General features: G+C 44.6%; 1 protein-coding gene across 1 annotated transcript; it reads right to left on the bottom strand.

Annotated features, from left to right (window-relative positions):
- Positions 1-671: 671 nt before the first annotated feature.
- mesh (sushi domain containing 2 mesh) lies at positions 672-20926 on the bottom strand. The gene is made up of 24 exons (XM_080268228.1): positions 20840-20926; positions 20347-20626; positions 19235-19327; positions 16894-17129; positions 16474-16664; positions 13262-13445; positions 12398-12535; positions 11743-11911; positions 10995-11252; positions 10262-10455; positions 9560-9705; positions 9180-9318; positions 8243-8385; positions 7350-7482; positions 6856-7003; positions 6545-6733; positions 5945-6082; positions 5526-5662; positions 4789-4921; positions 3422-3557; positions 2912-3063; positions 2012-2194; positions 988-1276; positions 672-870 (listed from the first exon to the last, which is right to left on the bottom strand). Exons 1-24 carry the CDS (start codon positions 20924-20926, stop codon positions 672-674), a joined length of 4095 nt encoding a protein of 1364 aa, XP_080124354.1.
- Positions 20927-21352: the final 426 nt, after the last annotated feature.

The raw sequence follows: 21352 nt of genomic DNA, 5'->3' as shown, positions 1-21352 counted from the left end.
TTGCTTCTGAGTGCCTAGGGTGTCAAAAAGCGAAAAATAACTACATAAAAGCTTAAACTAATGTTAGAAATTACTAGCTACTGCTAAAATAATCGCCTAAAATTACGGTACATATCTTACGGACTAGTTCATGTCAAAAACACCACAAAACTGAAGGCTTGTTTACATCTTGGGCCACTCAGGTTTAACTACTGGATAAAGTCTTTCCTGTTTTATCCGTAATATCTCCAGCTTAATTAATTCAGCTTAGGAGAGACAGGAGGGGTTAGATATGGATTCCAGTAAGCCCTTCACTACAATGGAACTCTCCTAAGCTGATATATATTGTCGGGAAGCAACAAGAAATAAAAAATACATCCTCGTAGTGAAGCAGATATTGATACATACGGGTCATAAAAGCAACCTCCAAGTAAGGGAAAGGTGAACGTGTCTTTTAATAATTACATGGCCTAACACATACCGCCATAAGTATGTAGGCCTTAGTGTCGAGAAGATATAAAAGAGGGGGAAAGAGGAGCGATGGAGGAAGAAGTAGGAGGCATGGAAAGAAGAAAGAAGTGGAATAGATGGGTTGGAGAAAGAAGTAGGAGAGAGGGAAAAGAGAAAGAGGAAGTGGAAAAGAAGGGATGGAGAGAGAGAGAGAGAGAGAGAGAGAGAGAGAGAGGGGGGGTCTACACATCGGATTCCTTGCGTAGTTCTGGTTCCTCAAGATCCCACAACACATTCTGGAACTCCACTGGTCGATCGTCAATGGGTTCGTGGGTGTCGTAGTCCCCATCGAAATGCTTTGGAACTCGCATCGGCCTGCAGCCTATCGCGTCCAGCTTCCCCTCAGAGTAGGAGAAGCTGCTGGTGTGGCTCATGGAGAGGCTGGAGGAGGAGTGTGGAGAGGTGGAAAGGGAAGTAGAGGAGGGGGAGGTGGTGGAGGAGAAATAGGCTCCCTGTAGAGGTGCTTCACTCATCAGTTTCTGTTCGCGGGGCTCAGACTTCCAGATCATAGGTTCCTCGTTTATAATATCGTCTAGGGGCTTGGTCTCAATCGGGTCGGAGATGGTTGGACGGGGCCGCTGTGCAGGAGGTGTAGATGGACGAGGACGGTCGGAATTCTGGCGAGTACGGCCGTAAATCTGGGGCACCTTCCACCGATGCCAGTCCTCCTTGAACTTTGACCGTGTGTAGGAGGCGTAGCAAAGCAGTGCAATCAGGACGGGGATCAGGACGGCGAGGACGGTGCCTGCTGTGATGCCCTGCTGCATGGTCAGGTACTCCCTCTCACCTGTGGCATCACCAATCAGTCTCAGTCACTGTCCTGCCGTCATCCATCCGCACCCGTCCGGCCCCGTCCACCACCTGGTCATCCTCTTCTGTCCGTCTTGCGCAGACGTGGGATTATTGTGTGTGTTGCATTGCAAGATTGCCGAGTGAAGATAATGGGCTGCTTTGCAGAGCAAGTGATTGTCTAAGTGGTCTCGCGTTACCAAATAACGTTAAATAACCCTTCAAATGTCCTCTCGTAGCTAAACAACCCCCAGTTGACCGTCAAACGACATTAGCCATGTGATCCTCTGAATAACTTGAAATGATCCAAATGACGTGAAATGACTCACTGATTATTCTCAGATGACCCACTAAATGATATTACCTACATGGCAGCTGATCTGACGTGACCCCTACATAACCCCAGATGGTGACCCCAACTGACCTATTGGAGTCAGTGGAGAGGGCATGGAGGGAGGGGGGAGGGACGGGTGCGGACGAGTGACTATGGTACATAATCATACCGTATATATACGTCAACATCAAAATAATGTAGATGGATATTAGGCTATATACATATATTGCAGCAGTTATAACTTATGTCGCCTTGAGAGAGAGAAAGAGAGAGAGAGAGAGAGAGAGAGAGAGAGAGAGAGAGAGAGAGAGAGAGAGAGAGGATTTAGAATGAACGATGAGAAGGAAGAAGTCAAGTCTAGAGACGCCAACCCTCACAAAATCTCTGCCCGGTACTCACTAACACAGGTCGCTTCTCCATCCTCGGGCCAGTTCCAGTCCCCAGAGGCGTAGCACCATCGCCGCTGCTCCCCCAGTAACACGTAGCCGGGGTCACAGTCAAATTTCACCTCGGCGCCGCTAAGGAAGTTGAAGGTGGATTTTCGGCCGTTGGGGGGTGTTGGTAGGGCGCCACACGATGTTACTGGCAGGAAAATGTGAGAAAGTGTGAGCAAATTGTGGAAAACATTAAGAAAGAATTAAAGATCTGTAAGAATATGGAGACAGTGAAGAACTTCTTATTTATTTATTTTTATTTTTTTTATTTTTTTGTGATGACAGCACTCCACACGAGGTTACTGGCAGGAAAAAGTGAGAAAGAGTGAGCAAATTGTGGGAAATATTAAGAAAGAATTAAAGGTCGATAAGCGTATTGAGAAAGTGTGTTTTTTTTTTCTTAGTGATGACAGAGTTTCACACGAGGTTACTTGCCTGGAAAAATTGTGGAAAGTGAGAAAATTAAATGGAAATATTAGGAAAACTGAAAATAAGAGAGTTAGTGTTGCTGTTTCTGTTAAAAGGTACGATATGGCTGTACATGAGGTTACTGGCGAGAAAAGGTTAGAAAATACAAGAAAATGGTGGAAAATAATTGCAAAGAGAATAAAAGGTGTCCTCTTGCGGTAAGGATCTGGATACATGTCAGAATCAGATAAACTCTTCCTTTACCCAGTTCCCACCTATCCACCAAATTTAATTGAAATCTGATAACAGCCATTTTGAGATATCTTGTACACAAACAGACAGACACAGGTGAACACACATAACCTCCTCCATCTTTGGACGTTACTCCATCTAATAAACTCAACATAGACGTAAAACAGACGTGGATTAGACGTAAAAGAGACGTAAGTGCACCTACCAGCCTTCAGTCCGGCTTCCCTGATGTTTACGAACTGATCCTGGTAGTATTTGGTCATATCGGCGAAGTCCCGCCTGAGAGACACCACGAAGTCGAACACACACTGATACGACCCGCCACACACTCGTTCAATCTCCTCCATGTCCGTGGTACTGTGGGGGATGCAGGGGGGACGAGTGGGGTTAGCAGGGATGAGGAAAGAAAAAACGAGAGAGAGAGAGAGAGAGAGAGAGAGAGAGAGAGACAAACAGACAGACAGACAGAAAGAGACAGAGAGAGACTTCATCAGTAATCTTAATGTTCATGTGCAGATGCAGTGATATAAACAAACCAAAAGGACTTAGATAAACATGATGAACGTAAACCTAATCAGATTGAACGTAAACAGTGAAAATTGAAGGAAAAAAAATGACAAACATAGAAAGGATGTACGTTAACAGACTGAACGCAAATAATGAACGTAAACAGAAGGGAACGTAAAATGGATGAACGTAATGAGGGCGGACGTACGCATTGGGTGAGAGGGTAGGGTGTTGATCCCACTCCGGCTCGAAGTCCGCATCGTAGTAGTAATTGCTGGATCGGGAGTTCTCGTGGAAAAACAGGCTCTTTCCTACTTCGGGGTGCTCTTTGTCGTCCAGAACCCCTGTAGGGAGGATGGCAGGGCGAGGTTGGATAGGGGAGGAGTGAGGAAGGAGGAAAGAAATGGAGAGGGTGAGGCAGGAGGAGAGAAATGGAGAGGGTGAGGCAGGAGGGAGAAATGCAGAGGGTGAGGCAAGAGGAGGGACATGGAAAGGGTAAGGCAGGAGGAGAGAAATGGAAAGGGTGAGGAAGGAAGAGAGAAATGATGAAGGTGAGGTAGGAGGGAGAAATGGTGGAGGGCTGTAAGATAGGGAGAGAGAAGATAAGGGAGGGAATGGATGTAGTACAATACACTGGTTCAAAAAAAAAAAAAAATGAAGCCAGGTGTTGGTGTAGATCGCATTTGTCCATTTTTATTATCACTCAGAATGGAAAATTACGTGTTTTGTATGATGTATAAAGTTCATCCTTTGTGCTGTATTGGTAAAAACAACAGACGTGCACATTCATGAAAACTACTGAAGATTATTTTCAAACTCGTCATGTCCTGTTTGCAAATGCAAAGGCGGAATGTTTCAGACTTTTTTTTTTTTTTTGGGGGGGGGGCGAGTGGAGGCACATACACATATAGGCTATAAATACTCTCTCTCTCTCTCTCTCTCTCTCCGAAACGGTGATAAACTGACCTACTTTTGCTATGACGCTTGTGTCCCAATTCTCACCCTACCCTGTCCTTCCTTAACTAGGCTAAGTCTGTTCTGTCTTCCCTGCCCTGTCCCACCTTACCCTGCCTTGCCCTACCCTTCACTACCTTGGTTTATTGCCTTGCTTTGCCCTATCCTACCCTACCCTTTCTTGCTTCGCCCTAACACGCACACACACACACACACACACACACACACACACACACACACACACACATATCACTTGTACAGAGATCGGGCTAATCTTTGAGTGTGACATCCATAGACTTCCACAGACCATCAAATCTAAGCAAAAGATCCGCTGATATCAAGTTAGGTTAGGGTAGTTTAGGCAGGGTTTGGTGGGATTAGGTCATTTTAGGTTCGGTTGGGTTCAGTTCAATAAAGTATTGCCAGATTAGGTTAGACTGGGTTAGAATACGTCGGTTTTGATGTGTTGACGTTGGGTTATATTAGATTGGGTTAGGATGGGTTAGGTTTGGCTGGATTAAGGACTTTACAAGCACCACCACCCATTATGACAAGCACCACCACTCCCCTGAGTAGCGTCTGTGAGCGATAGTACCTCTAGAACCTGAACCAAAGACTCACAGTTCATGGCAAACTCCTGGTGGATGCCCTTCAGGTTGCTGGTCTCGGCGGCTATGGCGATGCTGCCGTCGGGAAGCACTAGATCGTCGTCAGGCTCGAAGGTCCAGTTGCCGAATAATCCCCTGGTGATGTTCTGTTGGGGTGAGGGGTTGAGGGAGAGATAGAAAGGGTGAGGGGTTGAGTGGGAAATTGATAGGGGTGAAGGGATGAGGGAGAGGCAGATAGGGGTGAGGGGCTGAGTGAGAGATAGATAGGGGTGAGGGATTGACAGAGAGTTAGTTAGGAGTGAGGGGTTGAGTGAGAGATAGATAGGGGTGCGGGGCTGAATAAGAGATTGAGAGGGGTGAGAGGTTGAGTAGGAGATTGAAAGGGGGTTAAGGTGGAATGTGGGGAGGGTGCTAAAAGCAAGGTATCTACCATAACTACACGGTATGTATCTCATAAAATTTGTGAACATTACAGAAAATACATGCAAGACACGCAATTGACAGACAGTATTTTGAGTTGTAATGACTGCAAATAATAAATGTACTTCTGATAACGTATATATAGTATCTGAGCATTACAAAAAATACATGCCAGACAGAAATGAGACACTAATTTTGAGTAGTTCTGACTGCGAATGATAAATATATTTGTTCCTCAAAAAGTACAGTACCGTATATATAGTTTCTGAGCATTAAAAAAAAAAAAAGCTGCAAGATAAATGAGTCTTATTATTTTTGCGTAGCACTGACCGCAAATGATAGAGGTAGGTAGACTCTGGTAGCAAGGAAGCCTCTGTTTTCCATCACCTCCACCCCAGCACCTGATGCGAACATGATGATGACGTGGCTCTGGTTCAGAATGTTGCTTGGGGTGTACACTACGCACTCTGTACACACGTGGTAGGGAGTACATTATTAGCACAGAAGCATGTATGTTATTATCACAAGAATAAGTATTTGAACACAGAAAGCATGTATAATGGCACAAGAGTATGTATATTCACCACAAGAGTAGCCTATGCATATTAACACGAGTACCTATCGAAGAACCTCTCATAGATTGAACATCCAAACAGCTATCACATTTACCCTTTGAGCTATAATAATAATAATAATAATAATAATAATAATAATAAGTAAAGTGAAAGTCTCCTTCCACTTTTCCTCACCCCTGAACTGCTGTATCTTCTGCGAGTACCTGTCGAAGTAGACCTTCTCCCCGTCCACGATGACGTCCAGGTGGTACCGCCAGATAGCATCGATGGGCCGCCGCCTCACCTCCACCACCGCTGATACGTTGTCCCTCGCTGCCGGGATGGAAGAAGGAAGGTTACACTAACTCTTGTCGACTACACGGGACTCATTAACCAAACCATTCAGTTTTTGCTAAGTCTCATTATTTCCCTTGAATAAGAACCGAGTTTTTCTGTTCCAACTTGTTCTGGCGGTTCAACAGAGACAAAGGGAAAACATACTTTGCCCAGTTCTCTGACCAGACTGGGAATCGAACGAGAGAGAGAGAGAGAGAGAGAGAGAGAGAGAATTCTTGACATTCCGGTTTGTTTAGATAGAAATGCAAATATCATGGTAACTTTATTTCGCTTCTTTTTTTAAACATGTAATAACTGTAAGCGTGTTTTTTTATTTCTTTCGTAGCCTAGATGCTTTTATTATCTAGCTGTATTTTTTCATCATATGCATCTTATTACTATTAGATACCACTACCGATACTACTACTACTACTAGCTACTACTACTAATACTACTAACCAGCAACAGAGGTGAGCATAGACCCTTTCGCCTCTCCAAGATAATTCGGCGAGATCTGTTCAAATCGCCCCTGGATGTCCAACACGTGCCGAATTGAATCAACCCGAACCAGGACGAACTCTCCCTTGCCGTTGAAAGTGTAGGGGAAGTCATCAAAGGTGTAGATGTGGGGATCGCCGAAGACCGTGGCTGGTGAAAGTGAGGGTCGTGGTGAAAGTGAGACGTATAAGTGTAAAATAATAGATATCAAATAAATGGATAATATGGAAAATAAATCGCTAAGGAAATGGTGTTACTGGCCAGATATTAACCTGCAGAAGGGGGCTGGTATCCGACGCAGTCCTGTGAGGAGCGGCGCTCAAACCGATACGTAACGCACCCGGGTGACTGCTCCCCCTGCCACTTACAACACGTATAGAACGGGATCACGTCGTGGTACCAGTGTGACAGCGACGGCACCTGGGGAAAGAGAGAGACAGGGAGGTAAGGGGGGGGGCGGAGATGAGAGACAGGGAGGTGAGGGGGAGGGAAAGATGAGAGACAGGGAGGTGAGGAGGGAAAGATGAGAGACACGGAGTTGAGTTTGTTAGTACTGGGTAAGTTAAAGTCACGGGGGAAACGTAGGGATGCATTGTGTTGTGTACTGTAGTGTTGATTGTTGGTTGTATGAGGAACAGTTGCATGTATACATTACCAGGCGTGTATCCATATTCATGAAGGTGGCTATAGAGAACGATGAGATGATTACACACACACACACACACACACACACACACACACACACACATAGATTCCACATACGCACCTTGTTAGCCTCATCGAAGGGCGTCTTGCCAAGGTTGTGTGCCCTGTGAGGGTTGCCGCCCCACATCTTATCAGCGGTCATCATCAGGTAGCCGTCTCGATCGTAACAACACTGCTGACCCGCACCGTCCTTGCTGAATGGGCAAACAAGGCCACGCAAGGTCAGTGTAGGCTATGTATGGTTAGGCAAAAGTCACCAAAGATATAATTTTTGCATTGACTGGAAGGCAGTGAAATGATATTCGTGTGTAATAATTACAAAAAGCGTAAGGTAGATACTCAGAATCTATGTGCATACAAAAGTAACAAAAACCTCAGCTCAAGTGAAGGTACGGTTAGCCTAAACTAGGTTCAGCAGTGGTCGTTTCTCTGAAACACAGTGCACTAATGACATAATGCTCGTATAGGTCGCATCTCCAAATAAGCGTACCTCATTACTTGAACACACGACAGTAATCATCGGTATCATCCATCGAAAAAAAAAAAAAAAAGCAGAGGCGTGTGTCATCTTCCACTGATGTCCCCATTATCTCATCCTCACCCTCCACTGAAGTTTACGTCACTTTAGTGTCGGTGGACTGTTCACAGGTCCATAGCATTGTCGTGTGAGAGGGCGGCCTATACGCAATCTGTGTTATGGGACCCTGGCTCATTCTGTCGATGTATCTCTGTACTTTCTATTACCGAATAGAAGGGCAGTTGCTTTGGAAACGCCCAGTAGCCTATAAACGTTTAGTCTACAAACAGTGGGTTTTTACTAGCAAAGAGAGAAAAGGGAGCACATGAGTTTGCACTAGTTCAAGGAGGGAAGGGTTGGGCTACATGGATTTTTACTCGTACTAACAAAGAGCAGGAGTGGACGACTGAAGAGAGGGAAGGGTGTATGATACTTACTTAGGCAGGGCAGTACGGACGCAATGAATGGCACCGAAGTGATAGTCACACTCGGTATTTCCGTCCTTGTCGCAAGAGAAGTCGGGTAGGAAACGACCTTTGTCCGCCACGGCTTGGTTCAGCAGGCAGGGGCATCTCTCCACCTACAGGGGCGTGGAGGAGAGGGTTAGCCGAGTGAGCAGGGGCAAGATGGGCAGCAGTATAGGTGAGAATTTTCGATTAAGGTATCTTACTGATCTTAAGCCATTAGCGCCCAGGGTTCCTCTGTGTGAGATTTTGTTGTATGTATAAGATGTAGTATCCTTAACCCATTAGCATCCGAGGCTCCTCCATGTGGGATTTTGTTAGAAGGGTACTATACTTAGCGTACCGCCCTCTACCAGTCGATTCACAGTTGCAAAGCTCGTAGGTACCCGTACCCAGGGGTACCCCCGTTTATTAAGTTTTGAAAATCCCAATTCCATCCTTTTTTGTAGGCCCCTAGGCACCAGGAGGTTAACATCACATACCGGTATCTCATAGGCAAAGTTGCAAAGATTTCTGTTGTTCTCAGTTTCAGTGTCACACATCACCACGGCCCAAGTTCAACCATACAGCTTCACTGGTAGAAGAACTCTTACTATCAGTGCAAGAAACACCGGTACTGCTGATCTGCCTACCATCCAATCTTTATTTGCCCCATCAGGAGCGTAAGGCCAAGGGGCTAGGTTATTCAGTCCTAACATTTACGACCTCGCTCTTCCGTGAGTGGCATTATGTGGGCATTAAACCGTAACCACACCTCACGTAAATCCTTACAGGCCTTTCCTATCTGGTTGGAGTACCTTAACCCACTAGACCTTCGTGCGTCATATTATATGGTTTTCACCACTACTACCACTACTACTACTAATACTAATAGTACCACTACAGACAACAACAAGAACGCAACTCCCACCTCATATGCAAAGTTCCTTAGGTTCCTGTCATTCTCAATCCACCTGTCACACATGGCCACGGCCCAGTATCGTCCATACATCCTCTCCCACTGGTAGTTGAAGTACCACGCCAGTGGAATGGGCCGGGACCATACAACGCTGAAGATTAGTAGAGAGAGAGATAGACAGATAGACTCTTATTTATTAGCTCGTGGTAGTACCGGGTATATCTATTATTCATTTCATCATCACCACATGTTACCAGAATCATCACCCATCATTACACCGTGCTTAATATAAAATGCACTTATCTTATTTAATGTTTATTGTTTATTTATTTATTTAGTAATTACCGTATATTTATGCACTAGTCGTCATCATCATCATCATCATTACTCACGTGGAAGTCTCAAGTCCATATTCAGGCTCCGGGGTGGTAACATTGATCATGATAAGGCCCATCTCCAAATCCACCTTATCGTCGTTCCTTCTGCTGGAGTAATCAGCAGGAGTCAGGGTATAGGAGCCGATGTTGGGGGCTGAGTCCTGGTGGGGAGATGAGATAGGGATTAGCCTACACCCTTTGGACTCTAACTTGGCCTGGGATGGGGATTAGCCTACACCCTTTGGACTCTAACTTGGCTTAAAATTGCCATCTCTCCCTCTTGAATACTGGGCCATAAAAATACATTATCTCTACAGTATGATGCTATTATAGTTGCGAGGAAGTGCTATGGAAAGGACGTAGAACCATAGTATTGTCTTAGTTTGCCACTGAACTATATGAAACAAGCTACAAGAGGACGAAAATCTAGGTCAAGTTAAGGCAAAAGGATTATAGCAGAAGATTAGCTGGACTCCCTACGAATGAGAGGGAAACCATATACCTGTGGGTGTAATGTATGATGCTGTATGGTAGGGAAATATTATAAGATTTGAGTGCAATGGAATAAAAATGGTGAGGTTGGGGGGGAGGGTTTACAACTTCTACAAATTAACCAGGACGCTTCGGCAATACAAGTTTTATAAGAGTATATGTATGTATGTATGTATATCTCTGTGTATATGATGAGGCTACTTGGCATACACGTGTTATACTCACCACCAGATTATCAATGTACAAAATCTCCGGGGTAATACTGATCTCTCGGTATCCCCAGAGAGATATGGTGACGGCCGCATCCCTGTTCATGGTTAAGTTGCCCGCTAACCACTCTATGGGCAGGGTCTCCGGGGAGGGTTGCTGGTAGCTGCTGTCCTTGAACCACACGCCTTCTGGGGCAGTCAGGGGCGTCTCTGGGGGAGGTGGGGAGAGTGAGGGTGAGAGAGAGACAGAGGATGGATGGGGAGGTAAATGGAAGGGTGACAGAGGGAGAGAAGAAAAAGGGAGGTATGGGTGAGAGAGGGGAGAGAAGGAAGACATAGGAGGAGAGAGGATTTCTGGGGAGGGTTTGAGAGAAACATCTCTTGGGAGGGTAGGGGAAGAGTATGGTGAGAGGGGAGGGAAGGAGAAAAAGGAGGAAGGAGGCGAGAGAAAGAGGGGAGGGAGGGGGATAGGCCAGGGGAAAAAAAAAAAGAAGGTAAAAAGGAAGTGGTCTCTAGGGAGGAAGAAAGAAGGGAGGGAAAGAGGGAAGGGAAGGCAGAGACGTAAGAAGTAGACAGGAAGAAAAAGAAGGGAATATCTGGGGAGGGTGTGAGAAAGAGGGGAAGAACTTTCCCTTTAAAAAATATATATATTAATGCTGTTTCATGCATTATTATATATGTATCTGTCTCTATCTAAAGTATCTGTCTATCTGTATATGTATTTATGTATCAGTATCTCCTTTACTTACCCACAAAGAACTTTCCCTTCCAGTAGTATGGTCCACCGTCATTGGAGATAGAGAAGTCGACGTAGCCAGAAACAAATAGCCTTGGCATGATGCATGTAGCCCTATTGTCGTCCAGCACGTGCCCCTCTACTGCCGTGGTGTCGAACTGGCACGTGAGTCGATAGCCAGTGCGGAAACAAGGCCCTGTGAGGTTTACTAGAGTACCCCCTAACATGTTGCCTTGCTCCGGAGAAAACGTGAGTGGGTATTCCTTCAGATCTGTAAACATAAAGAAACAAATAAGCAAATAGTTAAGGGACTATACCAAGGCTATACCCATCTTCTTCCCTCGTGTATTGCTTTAAGAACTGGAGGGGTGAGATATTGCCTTAAGAACTGGAGGGGTGAGATATTGCCTTCAGAACTGGAGGGGTGAGATATTGCCTTCAGAACTGGAGGGGTGAGATATTGCCTTCAGAACTGGAGGGGTGAGATATTGCCTTCAGAACTGGAGGGGTGAGATATTGCCTTCAGAACTGGAGGGGTGAGATATTGCCTTCAGAACTGGAGGGGTGAGATATTGCCTTCAGAACTGGAGGGGTGAGATATTGCCTTAAGAACTGGAGGGGTGAGATATTGCCTTAAGGCCTGGAGGGGTGAGATATTGCCTTAAGAACTGGAGGGGTGCGAGTCTTAAATAACCCCTTCACTGAGAGAAAAATCGTCTGGGAAGGGCAAAAGTGAAGTATAGGAATCCCTCAGTGCCCACCTTCCTCCCTCCTGCAGCAGCCCGCCAGGATCTTCTCGTCAATCCTGAAGATGTGTCTGCCGGGGAAGCCATTTGCGTTGCCGGCCAGTGGGAGGTCACGAATGTACAACTTCTGGCTGTACGGCGTGTATTCGTAGGAGCGTGTACCGTTGCCAGCGTTGAAGCCCACCTGAAGTACAAACACAAGGACTCGTATGCCTGTAGGTTAAGGAAGCTCCCTAACACCTCCCCCTTAGCAACTTATTTTTTTGGATGTGGCTGGTTAATGTCTTTTTATGCGTTACTTATGCAGGGTATTACTATACTGGAAGGTTTTATATAACACAGGAGAGGACAGTTAGGTGTACTAAGCTAAATAAATCGCATAGGAAAAGGTGCAAGGGAGCTTTCTAAAAAGGAAAAAAATAAATAAATAAAGCCAAGAGAATAACTAACAGAACACTTAGACCTGTTTTCTCTTCGGGTAAGGAGGTTCCCTAGCACCTCTTCCTTAACGAATTATTTTCCAAACCACCCATCAGTATTCTGTTTTATGCTTCATACATCTTTTTAATATCGACACAGATTGCATGAATAACACACAAGAATGTAGTAACGGAGTATAATCAGAACTAAACCGGTAAGGAAGAGGCGATAAGTACGCCCTTGGACTCACATAGGCGGGTGTTCCTCCCTGGCCTTCGTCTGTAGAACCTCCTGCCTCTGTGTGCGTCGTCCAGGCCATGTAGTCGTAGTTGAACAGGCAATAGGTACGTATCTCGTCTGTGGCCACCACCAGCTGGAACGTGTTGGTCTGGAAGGGAAAGAATGAGGGAGAGGTAATGAGAGAATGGGTAGAGATAGGAAAAGAAAGTAGAGAGAGTTAGAGCAGAGATAGAGAGTAGAGATAGACAAAAAGTAGAGAGAATTAGAGCAGAGACAGAAAGTGTAGACATCACGTGAAATATCGGTACGTCCGTATCGTCCGTGGCCACTACTGTACCATGTGGAAAGTCACCTTCATGCAATCCTCTTGGAGCCTCAGTTCCGTATTAAGGTTTTCATAGCAGCAGCCACTTTCCTTCCCTGTGCAACTATACTTTCCACTGCCGCTGCCCATTTACCTCTTTTTTCTGGTACTGCATCCTGGCACTTGACAGCTTTCACAAGTTTATCGCCATAAATATTCATAAAAACGAGAAATGTAACAGGGCAAATCCCTTACGAGACCTTGCACCAAGTGAGCATCCTCACACCGCGGGTTATAATACAACCCCAATAAAAACCCCTAGAACCCACTGTCGTCATCATCTTCATCATCATCATCATCAGAGTGAGTCAGTCAGCTACAAGATAAAAGCCTCTCCCATCTGACCTATTGGCTGTTAACCTATTCCATCCAGTCCCTGTTAATCTAACAATGTCTTCTAGTCATCTTATCCCTTGTCTACCTCTTCTTCTCACTCCATCTTTACGCTGCCACTCAGTTACCCTGCCTGTCCATCTACCAACCTTCCTAAGCCCACCACGGTCCACCTACCACAAACTTTGCATCAGTGTTGACGGATCCACCGGCAAAGGTGACGTTCTTCCATGTGACGATGATGATATGTTTGGGGTTGAAGATGGTCGAACCCACCATGCCCTCACGGATGTCCCACTTAATCCTCTCCCGGATCTCAACACCGAACTGGTCCTTGCGTGATGGGAGGTCCCTCTCCAGCCTGTGTGAAGTTGGGGACGTGCAGGAGGTTACGTGTAAAGCAGAGGTATTACACAGGGAAACTAGGTACTAATAGCAATATAGATGCAGTTTCAAGTTGATGCAAATTTGTTAGATGAAGGAAAAAGATGCTGCTAGATATTGCGCTAGGAGAGCACTCGGTAGATCGGATACCACATCACCAAATACCAGTAATTCAGAAATCTGTATTTATCAATACTTTTCCACTTCATTCTAAGTTTTCATCATGATCTTTATAACATATCACGTTCATTCAGACCTGACAAAGATCCCTAACCTCTGTCTCCTCAGTTGATGACCGTGTAGTCAGAGTGGATGATCGATCTGATTAAGTAAATAAAGAGAAGCCTTCCTATACCTCATAAGTAAGGCTCAGTGAATTTCACGCAGTCACGAGTTGTTATGCCATTCAGGTATTGGGAATGGCTCATTTCTAGCATGTGAAAACAAACCAATTATTGTAGACAGCTACAGAAGTTGCTTAGATACATAGAAGAGACACACCTTACGGCCCTAACGTGATGGTCTGGCAATAATTAACACTGTTAAGCACCCTAATCAGAGAGAGAGAGAGAGAGAGAGAGAGAGGGAGAACGAGAAAGAGGGGCGGAGTGTGTATTATCTGCAGATAATAACACGATAACAGCGGCCGGGTCACACGATACCAAATAACGCTAGGTAAGGGGCTACTTCGCCGTGTTGGATTTAGAATGTATAATATTTAATTCCTCATTTCTTTTCCTTCAATCCCCCCTCTTCGTATTTTTGTTTTTCTTCTGTAAATGGACTGCAAACATAAAGAATTTCTGTGTTATTTTTTAGGAATAATTACTGCACGAATAAAATAGAAAGTCGAGGCTTGATAAGTGGGTGTACCACCAAGATGACGAATATGACCCATATCGGAGGCCACACGACCACACCCAAACAGAGACAACACAAGGTAAGTGATGTGCATTGTTGATTCAGATTGGGAGATGGCACACAGGAAAGGTAACCCTTTAGATGTGAAAGTTGATTGCTGTAAGTTGTTTATCTAACCTAAATGGTAGGCTATTACATAGGTAAGGTAGGTAATAACAGCAAGATAAATATTAAGCTTATGCAGTTTATCACATGTACTGCTCATGCTGAGTTTATATGTACGTGAGTAGCAAAACGCCGAACCTCTATAAAGATTTTCAGCTTAAATTTGCTCATGCAACCAACTGACGTCCAGTGTTTGACGTTCAAAGTTTGGTCCAGATTGATATCATCTGAGGAGAGACGAGGCCGCCACGCCTTCAACAGGGCAACTGTTAGCAGGCATATCGAGTGGAGGGACTTGTGTAGCAGAACAGCACTCAATAGAACGCATTCGTCATCACCAGATAATTCACCGACCATTTTTCATTTAAACTACATCACATCATTTTTGGATCCATGAGAATCGCACTCCAAATTTTTGTCATGACCCTCCCACCAGCTGTGTAATCCGGTGGGCAAACAGTCAGACAGGGATAAAACCTTGGCCACGAAATGTGTAGAAAACACTCTACCTTTTTTTTCCTATCCTCACCGGTGTTATAATGGTGGTAGGTGATGATAATGGTGATGATGATGATGATGATGATGAATTTCCCAACAGCATATGTTAAATGATTGTGGCATGTTGTTTTCCTTGTAGTGTTGTGCGCCGTCACTGGAGAGAGCTTATCATCTTATCTTAATTATAGTCTTAACAGCATTGCTATACCCTGAACCTACTTACTCCTCCTCCATACCACCGTTACCACTGCTACTATCACCACCACTACCACTGACACTTCTGCTCCTACCACTACTATCATTACTACCAGGACTATCACATTCTGCACCACTACCACTGCTACTACCACCACTGCCACAATCACCACCATTACCACCATTACCTTCCACATCCAACATTACAGAAGAGGGAAGGAAACTGCAGCAAAAACAATCATTATTAATAACGCCATACCCTTTTTTAATAGTAAATACGGCACACAGAAAATCTCAAAGCATCTACACCACCAGAGGGAGGGAGAGAGAGAGAGAGACCAACAGGTGCCATCAACAAAAACCAAACACTAAAAAAGCTCTCAATTAACCTTGTATCGTGGACACAGGTAGACTCAAACGATGCATTATCATCCTGTAGTCGTGATGGTGGGCTAGTGGAGCAAGGACTTTTATCACGTTATCACCTTATCACTACCCCACCTACGATAACACCACCCGGAACCCGTACCTCGGCTCGCGTGTCCCATGATAAGGCAAAAAGATCCGCATTCTCGCCTTCTTTGTTGATTTATTTCTCTTTTGCTCTATGACGTAAGTGATAAGTTTGGTGTGGAACAGTATGGCATTGAATGGTGGTAAATGGCATTGAATGGAAATACATGGCATTAAATGGTAGTGTACGGTGTTAAGTGTAAGTAAATGTAAAAGATGGTGTCCACAGGCAGCCAGATACCCATTTATTGGTTGAAGGGATACCACTTAATGCAGAATGTTTCATTGTTCCATAGAGTACAGGAAACGATTTGGCTTGTTATTTAATGTAATCACGTGAAGGTCGCACTACAATGAATGCGTGGATGGTGGGTGCAAATTCTGTATGCTTAGTCTACATACTTTGGGTGGCTACTCTCACCCACCACACCCACTATGTATCTGTATGTGGTATCGGTCTTATTGTGTCCATCTTTTATTTATCTATCTATCTATGTCTAATTATCTTTCGGTTTAAATGTTTATCTCTCTGTCAATATATCGGTCGGTCTGTCTGTCAGTCTATTTCAGTCTCTATGTCTGTCTATCCATCGCCATGCATCAGTCCATCCGTTAACTATCTGTCTATATCAGTCAGTCAGCTTGTCTTCATATCTAACTTTTATTTACTTACCTACCTATCAACCGTATGTATCTGTCAGTATATAGGTCATTTATCTATCTTTCTATCTTATCTATCCATCTGTCTGCCCATCTATCCACCCATCTCTCACCTCCAGTACACTCCCGGTCTCCTGCTGTCATCATCGCCTGGTTTCAGCTCGCCAATGTTGCACTTAGAATAGAACGGTCCGATGAATGAAGGATCGGGATCATTAGGCCAGTCTGGTACAGGGAAGGACAGTGGGTAGTGTTGCCAGTTGAATGGGGCGTCGGAGAAGCCTAGGTACCCGTTTAGCGATACCTGTTGGGAGAGGATGTTTTGAAGTTCCTAGGAAGTGTGTGTCTTTGAGAATACACCTAAGACAAAGTGAATTTCTTTTTACTCACCCAAGTGTAATTCAGTCCAAATCCAAAGAAGGAAAGCAGGAAGATAAGTTGTTTGTTGACTTGTGTGTTGATGTTTTAAAGTTCCTAGGAAGTGTGTGCCGTTGAGAGTACACCTTAGACAAAATAAATCTCTTTTTACTCACCCAAGTGTAATTCAGTCCAAATCCAAAGAAGGGAAGCAGGAAGTTGAGCTGTTTGTTGACTTGCGTGTTCTGTGTGTTGATGTTCACTTCCATGTCTCCAGTACCACTGTTTGTATCCGAGTCATAGTAAGGGTACATGAGGTAGGATCGGATTTCCTTAAGACGTTCCGAGGTGATGGTGTAGAAATCCTCCCTGTTTGGCTTTAATTGCGGTGCCATACGGGAACTCATTAGATCTGTAAGATAGATGAATAAATAAATAGAGAGATAGATGAGTGGAAAGACATATATGTAGGCAAATACGTAGATGTATACGGTAGGTAAATACGTAAAAAGATAGCTGAAAAAAGCCGACTATAGTGACTTTGCTTCTAGTTCAGTTTATGTTCGAGGTAGCCTTTCACAAATGTATATAGGCTATGTGAACTTTATCTATCTATTTATCTAACCATCTATAGCCAGACGCCCTAATCTCGTAAAGGTTGGCCTCAAACAAATCACCTCCATGTCGCCTAGTCCCCTGCCATTGCGCTGCCCACCCTCCAACTCACCCCCCTGAGCGTTACCGTAACAACTATACTCCTTTTTGTGTGTGTGTGTGTGTGTGTGTGTGTCCGACTCTGGGCAAAGGCTTCAGGGCCTATATCTCTGGGGCAGTAGCCTATCCCAACTTCCCAAGGCCCAGTAGTCCTCCTACACCTCCACATGTCACCACCTCGGCGCCAACACCCACCGGCTGACTCATACAGGACTGGTGTATTGGTATTAGCGGGGGTGCTTTTATGACATGTCGGCGGGTCATCTGGTAGATCAGGAAAGTCAGCTTTTATGAAATTCAAATCCTTAAACTGTTCCCTGCCCCAGCCGGGATTCGAACCTGGGTCCATCAGGACTGCCGGCCCCCTCTCTACCGATTCAGCCACCGCCTCCCCCGTACTGTAGTTTGGCCTGTAACTGCCATCTCCCCAACTTGAATGCTGAGCTGCAAAGTGGATTGGCTCTATAATGTGCTGCTAGTAACGAAGAAGTGTTATGGAAAGGGTGTAAAGCCGCAGTATTGTCTTTTTCTGCCCCTGATCTACGTGGCTCAAAAGGAAAAGGACGAAAATCTGGACCAGGGTAGGGTGAAAAGCGTATATATAACACAGAGAGATTTGGTTCAACTGAGAGATAAACTAGCAGTCGAAGGCTTCAAAAGAGATCTTAAATAACTTCTTTTCTTGTCACTTGTATACCGGTATACTCGTATCTAGGAATTACCTTTGGGCTAACACCAAGCCATTTTATGCAGTCGAAAGATACAGTATACCACTACTCCCCCCCCCCTCTCTCTCTCTCTCACACACACACACACACACACACACACACACACACACACACACACACACACTCAAGGGGGACTATAGAAAATAAACATCAAACCCCAGACATACGAGAAGCTAAGTAGGCAATGTAAACTTATGGTGAACGTGGGAAGCGAGTATAAGGCACTACTACTACTATCACTGTTATCGCGATATGATAAGGCGGCGATAGTGTTATCACCTGCTTCACTGTTCCCTGAGTCACACATCACATCCGTTACAAGTTTGAAAATTAGGTCCTATTCTGTACCTTGTTCACTTTAACTAGGCCTAAATTTACCCTCTATCCAGCTTGAATGCTTACGGGATTATGGTGTCTGGCTGTAGATAGATAGACAGAACGTTGAAGATAATGTTAAACTGTAATTAGGAAAAATCAGCCAATTAGTTGGACCCTCACCGACACACAAGATCTAACACCTCTTCCTATGCGATCAGTTTGACTGGTAGCACCTTGAAATCCTTTAATGTGTTACAATATTTATATATTTTTACTGACAATAAAGTAAGCAAACGAAATAACTTGGGGTGGGGTATAACGGGATCACCTAAAAGGGGGGTTGTTTACAATGAGCAGAGTGCAACGAGAAGCATTGCCTGCGATGGTGATACAGGTTGAGGTTATAACTAAACTGGGATCACTACTTAGCACTGTAGTCTAGAACATTACGCTATTGTAGGCTGCATCCACACCACATTCTTGCAAGCGCGGGCGGGAGTCTTATATTACTGTGAAATAAACAGATAGGGTTGCGTAACAGACCCCATATTACGAAAAGGATAGTCCAATGGAAAGTAGAAAATGATGCAGGTTAGACACTGATAATGCAGACTAAGCCGTTCCCTCAACGCACGAGAACTGAGTTGCAAAAAAAAAAAAAAAAAAAAAAAAGGAGGGGGGAAGTAGAAAGTGATGAGGAGTAGACACTAGTATGCTGACCAAGCCGTCCCCGCAACATAAAATTAAGCCGTCTGACCTGAAGCCCTCTTGTCTATGCCAGGGTGGGGGTCGAGTGGTAGGGTAGGGGGGCTGCCGTCCGGGTTGGGAGCCACTCGTGACGTCATAGGGTCTGCAGGAGAAGAGAAAGACATGGATAAGAGAAGTCATCATCGTCATCATCATCATCATCACTACAACATGCCCCTTAAGCTGAAGAAAATAGTCTGTGGGGTGGAAGAAGAAACCAGTAAAGGATGTCACCTGATTCCAGAGGTTGTTGAAGTCCAGGATTTTTCTTTTTTCCCCAAAAGATGAATAGAGGAAGGGGGGAAAGTCCATAAATACAACAGACTGCAGGTGTCCATCATTCATAACAAATGTGCAACAGTTGGACTTGAATTGCTGTAGGTTGAAGTTTGGGGGGAAACTCTTCTGAGGTAGCGAGTTCCAGAGAGAAACAGTTTGGGGAATAAAGGAATTCTGTCTGATTTAAGTTCTGCAATATGGCAGTGTGGCAGTCAGATCAGTGATAAATAAATCTTCATAACATTTTAAGATTATAAGAAATCGTTTCTCTTTCCATATTTTTTTCACTTCACTGTTAACATTAATTTCCTTTATATATTTTTTTTTGCGTCAACATTTAATTTCGTTTATTTTCTTATCTTATACTTAATAGTAACCTTTAATTCGTTTTTTTTTTTTTCACTTTGATATGAACTTTACTTTCGTTGTTTTTCATATTTTCTCACTTCAATCACTAAATTTCGTTGTGGAGGGTATGGTGGCTTTATTTAAGTGAAGACAAAAATATAAGCAAACAAACTTATGTATTACTAAATCCTTTCAGTACCACATCTTGTTTTTATTTTTATTTTCTTTCACGTAAGGAATGACTTTAAACTTAGCCCTTTCAGAATCGCATGTCCCTTAAATTGAAGCAAATGGTCTGGAAGTAGCAAGATTGAAGTAAAAAATACGTGAAGAGATTGAAAAGGTTAAACTCAAGAATGTATAAAAATAGAGGACCTGGGAAGTGTTTAGTAAGCTGTATAAGCACCTGTATATTCAAGCCGTCTAATGCACAACGTAAGCTTAAGGATCTCTCTCTCTTTCTCTCTCTCTCTCTCTCTCTCTCTCTCCTCTTACCATACTTTCCCTCCATCTTGAGTTGTTCAGCCACCCATTTCAGCCTCTCCTGTCTCTTCCTTGCTGCCTCAGCCAACTCGTCTGCTGTGGGTTGGCGTGGTTGAGGTGGTTTTTGTGGTTGTTGTGGCCGTGGTGCTGTTGTTGATTGCTGTGGTGATTGTGGCTGTTGCGGTTTCTGTGGTTGTGGTTGCTGTGGCGATTGTGGTTGCTGTGGCGATTGTGGTTGCTGTGGCGATTGTGGTTGCTGTGGCGTTTGTGGTTGCTGTGACGACTGTGGTTGCTGTGGCGATTGTGGTTGCTGTGGTGGATGTGGTTGCTGTGGTGGTTGTGGTTGCTGTGGTGGTTGTGGTTGCTGTGGCGATTGTGGTTGCTGTGGCTGTGGTGGTTGTGGTTGCTGTGGCTGTGGTGGTTGCGTTGGCTGTGGTGCTTGTGGTTGCTGTGGTTCTTGTGTTTCCTGGGGTAGTTGTATTTGTGGTTGTGCTTCTGCTTGTACCGATTCTGCTTGTGGTTTCTGTTCGTCCGCTGTTACCGCCGCCGCAAGCAGCAGAAACAACGCCACAGGCACCCACCCCCACCGCATTTTTACCTGGCACTCACCCACCAAACGGACTTAGGGACCCCAAAGACGGTATGGTCCTTTTAGAAGTCTTTCCCCAACCTCTCGCCTCACCCACGAACCAAGTCTCTTATGTATTATTAACAAAATCACTGTCTTCTGTCTCTTACATAATCACAATGTTAATATTTTCTTTTTCAGTTCCACCCCCCACCATTAGCATTCATTATTGCACCGAAAATACAAACAGTAGCACGATTTTCAGAAACGCAGTGACGCGTGGACTGAACTGTGTGTTCACACGTACTGACGGTGTTCCAGTACTCCACTCGGGTCACTCGGGCGCTTATCTGATAGCGAGGGTGCTCGGATTGCCAGCTTATCTACTAATGCGTCTAATGTATGTTAAGAGCAACACATACAAAGAATACTGACATAATGGAAAGAAAT

This window comes from Coenobita brevimanus, chromosome 27 (genome assembly GCF_032717465.1).
Source record: "Coenobita brevimanus isolate Jiangsu-jjx chromosome 27, ASM3271746v2, whole genome shotgun sequence".
Lineage (NCBI taxonomy): Eukaryota > Metazoa > Arthropoda > Malacostraca > Decapoda > Coenobitidae > Coenobita > Coenobita brevimanus.
This window is presented reverse-complemented; position numbering and strand designations above follow the sequence as displayed.

Excerpts from the sequence above, each read along its gene's own strand:
- mesh (XM_080268228.1), bottom strand. The coding sequence starts at position 20,926 with ATGCGGTGGGGGTGGGTGCCTGTGGCGTTGTTTCTGCTGCTTGCGGCG. Across the intron at positions 9,319-9,559 it reads TATGGACTTGAGACTTCCAC|CGTTGTATGGTCCCGGCCCA; the intron begins GTGAGTAATGAT and ends ACTAATCTTCAG. Across the intron at positions 6,083-6,544 it reads TATGCTCACCTCTGTTGCTG|CGAGGGACAACGTATCAGCG; the intron begins GTTAGTAGTATT and ends CCATCCCGGCAG.